Source organism: Silurus meridionalis, chromosome 28 (assembly GCF_014805685.1).
Source record: "Silurus meridionalis isolate SWU-2019-XX chromosome 28, ASM1480568v1, whole genome shotgun sequence".
NCBI lineage: Eukaryota > Metazoa > Chordata > Actinopteri > Siluriformes > Siluridae > Silurus > Silurus meridionalis.
Genome location: NC_060911.1, coordinates 580,175 through 590,000, shown reverse-complemented (window position 1 = coordinate 590,000; position 9,826 = coordinate 580,175). Strand labels below are relative to the sequence as shown.

The 9,826-nt window shown below is 38.7% G+C and overlaps 1 protein-coding gene across 1 annotated transcript in view; it reads left to right on the top strand.

The window, feature by feature from the left end:
* The window catches only part of LOC124381398 (ankyrin-2-like), a 47,305-nt gene that overhangs the window by 14,287 nt on the left and 23,192 nt on the right, over positions 1 to 9,826 (top strand). Inside the window, exons 14-26 of the mRNA XM_046843003.1 lie at positions 98 to 196; positions 271 to 468; positions 681 to 779; positions 930 to 1,028; positions 5,191 to 5,388; positions 5,664 to 5,762; positions 5,867 to 5,965; positions 6,298 to 6,396; positions 6,516 to 6,614; positions 8,534 to 8,606; positions 8,851 to 8,977; positions 9,183 to 9,236; positions 9,666 to 9,797. Coding sequence (XP_046698959.1) covers positions 98 to 196; positions 271 to 468; positions 681 to 779; positions 930 to 1,028; positions 5,191 to 5,388; positions 5,664 to 5,762; positions 5,867 to 5,965; positions 6,298 to 6,396; positions 6,516 to 6,614; positions 8,534 to 8,606; positions 8,851 to 8,977; positions 9,183 to 9,236; positions 9,666 to 9,797 — 1,475 coding nt within the window. The remainder of the gene's footprint in view (positions 1 to 97; positions 197 to 270; positions 469 to 680; positions 780 to 929; positions 1,029 to 5,190; positions 5,389 to 5,663; positions 5,763 to 5,866; positions 5,966 to 6,297; positions 6,397 to 6,515; positions 6,615 to 8,533; positions 8,607 to 8,850; positions 8,978 to 9,182; positions 9,237 to 9,665; positions 9,798 to 9,826) is intronic.

The following is a 9,826-nucleotide window of genomic DNA, read 5'->3' as shown; positions in this document are numbered from 1 at the left end:
CTTATTACTGTTATTATTATAATTATTAGTGGTAGCAGTAGTACATGCGTTCTCATACTGTGTGTGTGTGTGTGTGTGTGTGTGTGTGTGTGTGTAGCGGGGAGAGACAGCTCTGCACATGTCAGCGAGGGCTGGGCAGATGGAGGTGGTGCGCTGCCTTCTGAGAAACGGAGCTCGTGTGGATGCAATGGCCAGAGTAACAAACACACACACACACACACACACACTGTGTTTCTCACGGTCTCACACTTATGTTCGGTCTCTGTACAGGAAGGTCAGACCCCTCTCCACATTGCAGCGAGGTTGGGTCAGACTGAAACAGTGCAGCTGTTGTTGCAGCACATGGCAGATCCTGACGCTGCAACCAACAACGGATACACACCTCTACACATCGCCGCCCGAGAGGGACACACACACATCATCTCTGTACTGCTAGAGGCTGGAGCTACACACGCACTTACCACCAAGGTACACACAAGCACACAAACACACACGCACACACGCACACACGCACACAAACACACATGCACACTTACCACCAAGGTATACACACACACATGTACACACACACACACACACACACACACACACACATGCACACACAAGTCAAGTCAAGTTAATTTCTATAGCGCTTTTCACAACAGACATTGTGTGTAAAATATTTTGTGTTATGTCCACAGAAAGGATTTACTCCTCTGCATGTAGCAGCGAAGTATGGAAGTCTGGAGGTTGCCAAACTCCTGCTGCAGCGCAGAGCTCTGCCCGATGAAGCTGGGAAGGTACAAACACTGGAACTAATGATCAGATATGGACTGAGAGCTGAGAGAATAAACTGCATCGGGATTAGATTAGGTTCATTTTATCTCTCTCTCTCTCTCTCTCTCTCTCTCTCTCTCTCTCTCCCATCTCTCTGTCTTCTTTACTCTCAGGATGGTCTCACTCCCCTTCATGTGGCAGTTCACTATGACAATCATGAGGTTGCACTTTTGCTGTTGGATAAAGGAGCATCACCTCACAGCACAGCCAAGGTGATACTTACTATACTCACTATAATCACTATACTATACTCACTATAATCACTATACTATACTCACTATAATCACTATACTATACTCACTATCATCACTATACTATACTCACTATAATCACTATACTATACTCACTATCATCACTATACTATACTCACTATAATCACTATACTATACTCACTATAATCACTATACTATACTCACTATAATCACTGTACTATACTCACTATAATCACTATACTATACTCACTATAATCACTATACTATACTCACTATCATCACTATACTATACTCACTATCATCACTGTACTATACCACTATAATCACTATACTCACTATAATCACTATACTACTCACTATCATCACTATACTATACTCACTATCATCACTATACTATACTCACTATAATCACTATACTATACTCACTATAATCACTATATACTATACTCACTATAATCACTGCTATACTCACTATAATCACTATACTATACTCACTATCATCACTATACTATACTCACTATCATCACTATACTATACTCACCATCATCACTATACTCACTATACTATACCACTATCATCACTGTACTATACTCACTATAATCACTGTACTATACTCACTATAATCACTATACTATACTCACTATCATCACTATACTATACTCACTATCATCACTATACCATACCACTATAATCACTGTACTATACTCACTATAATCACTGTACTATACTCACTATAATCACTATACTACTCACTATCATCACTATACTATACTCACTATCATCACTATACTATACTCACTATCATCACTATACTATACTCACTATAATCACTGCTATACTCACTATACTATACCACCATCATCACTATACTATACCACTATACTATACCACTATCATCACTGTACTATACTCACTATCATCACTATACTATACTCACTATCATCACTATACTATACTCACTATAATCACTATACTATACTCACTATACTATACCACTATAATCACTATACCATACTCACTATAATCACTGTACTATACTCACTATAATCACTATACTCACTATAATCACTATACTACTCACTATCATCACTATACTATACTCACTATCATCACTATACTATACTCACTATAATCACTATACTATACTCACTATAATCACTATATACTATACTCACTATCATCACTATACTATGCTCACTATAATCACTATACTATACTCACTATAATCACTGTACTATACTCACTATAATCACTGTACTATACTCACTATCATCACTATACTATACTCACTATCATCACTATACTATACTCACTATAATCACTGTACTATACTCACTATAATCACTATACTATACTCACTATAATGACTATACTATACTCACTATAATCACTATACTATACTCACTATCATCACTATACTATACTCACTATCATCACTATACTATACTCACTATACTATACTCACTATAATCACTATACTATACTCACTATAATCACTATAATATACTCACTATAATCACTATACTATACCTCACTATAATCACTATACTATACTCACTATCATCACTATACTATACTCACTATCATCACTATACTATACTCACTATAATCACTGTGCTATGCTCACTATAATCACTATACTATACTCACTATAATGACTATACTATACCACCATAATCACTGTACTATACTCACCATCATCACTATACTATACTCACTATCATCACTATACTATACTCACTATAATCACTATACTATACTCACTATACTATACCACTATCATCACTATACCATACTCACTATAATCACTATACTATACTCACTATCATCACTATACTATACCACCATCATCACTATACTATACTCACTATAATCACTATACTATAATCACTATAATCACTATACTATACTCACTATAATGACTATACTATACTCACTATAATCACTGTACTATACCACTATACTATACCACCATCATCACTATACTATACCACTATCATCACTATACTATACCACCATAATCACTATACCATACTCACTATAATCACTATACTATACTCACTATAATCACTATAATATACTCACTATAATCACTATACTATACTCACTATAATCACTATACTATACTCACTATCATCACTATACCATACTCACTATCATCACTATACTATACTCACTATAATCACTGTACTATACTCACTATAATCACTATACTATACTCACTATAATGACTATACTATACCACTATAATCACTATACTATACTCACTATAATCACTATACTATACTCACCATCATCACTATACCATACTCACTATACTATACTCACTATCATCACTATACTATACTCACTATAATCACTATAATCACTGTACTATACCACTATAATCACTGTACTATACCACTATCATCACTATACTATACTCACTATAATCACTGTACTATACTCACTATAATCACTGTACTATACCACCATCATCACTATACTATACCACTATCATCACTATATACTATACTCACTATAATCACTATACTATACTCACTATAATCACTATACTATACTCACTATAATCACTGTACTATACTCACCATAATCACTATACTATACCACCATAATCACTATACTCACTATCATCACTATACTACTCACTATAATCACTATACTATACTCACTATAATGACTATACTATACTCACTATAATCACTATACTATACTCACTATAATCACTATACTATACTCACTATAATCACTATAATCACTATACTATACTCACTATAATCACTATAATATACTCACTATAATCACTATACTATACTCACTATAATCACTACTATACTCACTATAATCACTATAATATACTCACTATAATCACTATACTATACTCACTATAATCACTATACTATACTCACTATAATCACTGTACTATACTCACTATAATCACTATAATTATACTCACTATAATCACTATACTATACTCACTATAATCACTATACTATACTCACTATAATCACTGTACTATACTCACTATAATCACTATACTATACTCACTATAATCACTATACTATACTCACTATAATCACTATACTATACTCGCTATAATCACTATACTATACTCACTATAATCACTATAATCACTATACTATACTCACTATAATCACTATAATATACTCACTATAATCACTATACTATACTCACTATAATCACTGTACTATACTCACTATAATCACTATACTATACTCACTATAATCACTATACTATACTCACTATAATCACTATACTATACTCACTATCATCACTATACTATACTCACTATAATCACTATACTATACTCACTATAATCACTATACTATACTCACTATAATCACTATACTATACTCGCTATAATCACTATACTCTACTCGCTATAATCACTATACTATACTCACTGAAATCACTACCTCGGACCTCGTCCTTCATCCTGTCCATCACCACTGCAAACAGGAAAGGGCTCAGAGCCGATCTTTGATGTATTTCCACTTCCACCTTGAACCAGTCTGTCGTTCCTACTGCACACTTCACTGCTGTCACACTGTCCTCATACATGTCCTGCACCACCATCACATACTTCTCTGACACACCAGACTTCCTCATAAAATACCACAACTCCTCTCTCCACCCTGTCGTACGCTTTCTCTAAATCCACACACACACAATGCAGCTCCTTCTGACCTTCTCTATACTTCTCCATCAACATTCTCAAAGCAAATAATGCGTCTGTGGTGCTCTTCCTCGGCATGAAACCATACTGCTGCTCACAGATGGTCACCTCTTCTCTCAGCCTGGCTTCCACTACTCTTTCCCATAACTTCATGGTGTGACTGATCAACTTTATTCCCCTGTAGTTACTGCAGGTCTGCACATCTCCCTTATTCTTAAAGATCAGTACCAGCACACTCCTTCTCCATTCCTCAGGCATCTTCTCACCTTCCAGAATCTTGTTAAAACTTACTATATTCACTAAACTCACTATAGTCACAATACTCACTATACTCCACTCACTGTACTCATTACAATCACTACAGTCACTGTACTATACTTACTATACTAAAGATATCCATAAATTTCTACACTGTGTGTGTGTGTGTGTGTGTGTGTGTGTGTGGATGTGTGTGTGCATGTGCAGAACGGTTATACCCCACTCCACATTGCAGCAAGAAAGAATGAGCTGCAGTTAGCACGAGTGCTGTTGCAGAAGGGGGCGGAATGTGGAGCTACAACACGGCAGTTAATGACCCCACTTCACCTTGCTGCCCAGGAGGGACATGACCACATGGCCGCACTACTGCTGGAACATGGAGCTAACGCCAATGCTAATGCAAAAGTGAGGCACTGCAAATGTACACACAAACACACACACATGCGCACACACAATAAATAGAAAAAAAGAGCTGGAGATAATGAAGCATTACAGAGCTGTTGGCTGATTTTCTAAACAATCAAAACTAGAATACTGTGTGAAATTCTGCAGGGTTGGAGTGGAAGATCTCTTGCTATAGAGCTCTAAACCCTATTGAACTCCCCATTTGGATAGTAGACATGGCTAGTTCTAATTTTGATTCCACAGCTGAGGTCTCACTGTTTCTCGGTCTCTTTCAGAATGGTCTTACTCCACTACATCTCACTGCTCAGGAGGACAAAGTGAATGTGGCTGAAATTCTTGTTAAGCACAGTGTAAACTTAGACCACCCATCAAAAGTGAGAGCCCACACACACACACACACACACACACTAATTATATTGATTGATAACACGTATGTGTGTAATGTCATTTGTATAAACCCCTCCCTCACCCAAAAAAGCTGGGCTACACCCCACTCATCGTGGCCTGTCACTATGGAAACGTGAAGATGGTGAACTTCCTGTTGCAGCATGGGGCAAATGTGAACTCCAAAACTAGAGTAAGAGCTAATGTCTCATTTTCTGTTTATACTCACTTCCTGTTTACATTCACTTCCTGTTTACACTCACTTCCTGTTTACACTCACTTCCTGTTTATAATCTCTTCCTGTTTATACTCACTTCCTGTTTATACTCACTTCCTGTTTACACTCACTTCCTGTTTATACTCACTTCCTGTTTACACTCACTTCCTGTTTACACTCACTTCTTGTGTTTTTTTCATTTGCTCATTACACAAACACATCCTGTCTGTTCACTATTCATTTCTGCTTCCTTTACTTACGTGGTGTGTGTGTGTGTGTGTGTGTGTGTGTGTGTGTGTTGTCTGCAGAATGGATACACACCCCTTCACCAAGCAGCTCAGCAGGGAAACACACACATTATCAATGTTCTGCTTCATCATGGAGCAAAGCCTAATGCTATTACTATGGTGAGGTTTCTACACACACACACACACACACACACACACACACACACATTGACTAGTGCAGGTTCCAGTATAGGTTTAGATGAAGGGTGTGTGTGTGTGTGTGTGTGTGTGTGTTTCAGAATGGCAACACAGCTCTCTCTATCGCTAAGCGTCTTGGCTACATCTCTGTGGTGGACACACTGAAGGTCGTCACTGAGGAGGTCATCACCATGACGACTGTGAGTAACACAGGGTTAAAGTTAAACACATCAGAATTCACCACAAACCTCCACAAAATGTGAACCCTGTGATTGAGTAACACACAGAGGAACCGTTGATCTCCTCAGAGTCTCCTCTCTCCTACACCCACACGTGCAGCTACAGGTTTAGTTACAGGTTTAGTTACAGGTTCAGGTTTAAGGACAGGTTTAGTTACAGGTTTAGTTACAGGTACAAGTTTAAGGACAGGTTTAGTTACAGGTTTAGTTACAGGTACAGGTTTAAGGACAGGTTTAGTTACAGGTTTAGTTACAGGTACAAGTTTAAGGACAGGTTTAGTTACAGGTTTAGTTACAGGTACAGGTTTAAGGACAGGTTTAGTTACAGGTACAGGTTTAAGGACAGGTTTAGTTACTGGTTTAGTTACAGATTTAGTTACAGTTACAGGTTCAGTTACAGGTTTAGTTACAGGTCCAGGTTTAGTTACAGGTTCAGTTACAGGTACAGGTTTAGTTACAGGTTCAGGTTTAAGGACAGGTTTAGTTACAGGTTTAGTTACAGGTTTAGTTACAGGTACAAGTTTAAGGACAGGTTTAGTTACAGGTTTAGTTACAGGTACAGGTTTAAGGACAGGTTTAGTTACTGGTTTAGTTACAGATTTAGTTACAGTTAAAGGTTCAGTTATAGGTTTAGTTACAGGTCCAGGTTTAGTTACAGGTTCAGTTACAGGTACAGGTTTAGGTACAGGTTTAGTTACAGGTCCAGGTTTAGGTACAGGTTTAGTTACAGTTACAGGTACAGGTTTAGGTACAGGTTAAGTTACAGGTCCAGGTTTAGTTACAGGTTTAGGTACAGGTTTAGTTACAGTTACAGGTACAGGTTTAGGTACAGGTTTAGTTACAGGTCCAGGTTTAGTTACAGGTTCAGTTACAGGTTTAGGTACAGGTTTAGTTACGGGTCCAGGTTTAGTTACAGGTTCAGTTACAGGTTTAGGTACAGGTTTAGTTACAGGTCCAGTTACAGGTACAGGTTTAGGTACAGGTTTAGTTACAGCTACAGGCTTAGTTACAGTTACAGGTTTAGTTACAGGTACAGGTTTAGTTACAGTTACAGGTACAGGTTTAGGTACAGGTTAAGTTACAGCTACAGGCTTAGTTACAGTTACAGGTTTAGGTACAGGTTTAGTTACAGGTACAGGTTTAGGTACAGGTTTAGTTACAGCTACAGGCTTAGTTACAGTTACAGGTTTAGGTACAGGTTTAGTTACAGGTACAGGTTTAGGTACAGGTTTAGTTACAGCTACAGGTACAGGTACAGGTTTAGGTACAGGTTTAGTTACAGGTACAGGTTTAGGTACAGGTTCTGTTACAGTTACAGGTACAGGTTTAGGTACAGCTACAGGCTTAGTTACAGGTACAGGTTTAGGTACAGGTTTAGTTACAGGTACAGGTTTTGGTACAGGTTTAGTTACAGGTACAGGTTTAGGTACAGGTTTAGTTACAGCTACAGGTACAGGTTTTGGTACAGGTTTAGTTACAGCTACAGGTACAGGTTTAGGTACAGCTACAGGCTTAGTTACAGGTGCAGATACAGGTTTATATACAGGTACAGATTTATGTTTAAGTTCAGGTAGAGGTTCAGATAAAGGTTCAGGTTCAGATTAAGGTTTAGTTACAGGTACAGGTTCGAGCCAGATGTTTCAGGTTGTTGCTTTGCAGTGTTATACCTAATTTTGAGAAACTAAATGTGATTGTAACAAGTTTTACTATGAGTTTGTATTAATCATGTCGGTGTATTGACTGCTTTTTAAAGAACAGATATATGCAGGAGCTGCTGATACTCCTGACTCCAAGCTAATATTGCTAATGTTGCTACTGCTGGTGGTGTTAATTACGTTAGGTGTGTATATGACTGCGGTGGTCTTGGTTCTGTCTTGCAGATGGTGACAGAGAAGCACAAACTGAACGTTCCTGAGACAATGACTGAAGTTCTGGATGTTTCTGATGAGGAAGGTAAGTGTGTAGGTCACTCCAGCAGTGCACACCTGAGATGAGTTATGGAGTTAGGCTTCCTGAGTTGTGTAGGTAATGTTTGGGTTCTGCAGTAGAACCAGGGTCAGTGTCATGCGATACTTTATGAAGATATTAGCAAGCTAGCTATTAATCACAGTGTAGCTGTGTGTAATGCTGGTGTTAGAGTGCTGATGGAGTGTGTGTGTGTGTGTGTGTGTGTGTGTGTGTGTGTGTGTGTGTGCAGGTGAGGACACAATGACGGGAGATGGAGGTGAGTACCTGAGGGCCGAGGATCTGAGAGAGCTGGGAGACGACTCACTGTCCGGACAATTCCTGGATGGCATGAGCTACCTTAGCCATAATCTGGACAGGTATATATATATACACACACACACACACACACACACACACACACACACACACACACACACACACACACACACACACACACACACGTAGAGAGAGAGAGAGAGAGAGAGAGAGAGAGAGAGAGAGAGATGCCCACATTACCATATATGGACTTAAAGCTCCACCCCTGCATGTTTAATAATTTTAATGTGTTTGTTTGTTATAAAGGGCTCATTACACTCCATCTCACCTGGGATATCAGAGAGATGGGGTTCTTATCGAGACATGATCACCAACCACCAGGTATACACACACACACACACACACACACACATACACACACATACACACACACACACACACACACATACACACACATACACACACACACACACACATACGCACACACACACACACACACACACACACACACACACACACACATACACACACACACACACACACACACACACACACACCACACACACACACACACACACACACACACACACACACACATACACACACACACACACACACATACAGACACACACACCTATACACACACACACACACACACACACCTATACACACACACCTATACACACACACACACACACACACACACACACACACCTAACCCTAACCCTAACCCATATACCCAAATTTAACTGAGCTGTGTGTAATTATTTATGTGTGTGTGTGTGTGTGTGTGTGTGTGTGTGTGTGTGCGCTCCAGGTATCAAGTCTGTCCAGAGTGAATGATAAAGACTCGTATCGTTTGAGCTGGGGAGCTGAACACCTGGACAACGTAGTACTGACGAACACACTGCTGCAGTCAGGGTGAATACACACATGCATAAGCACACACA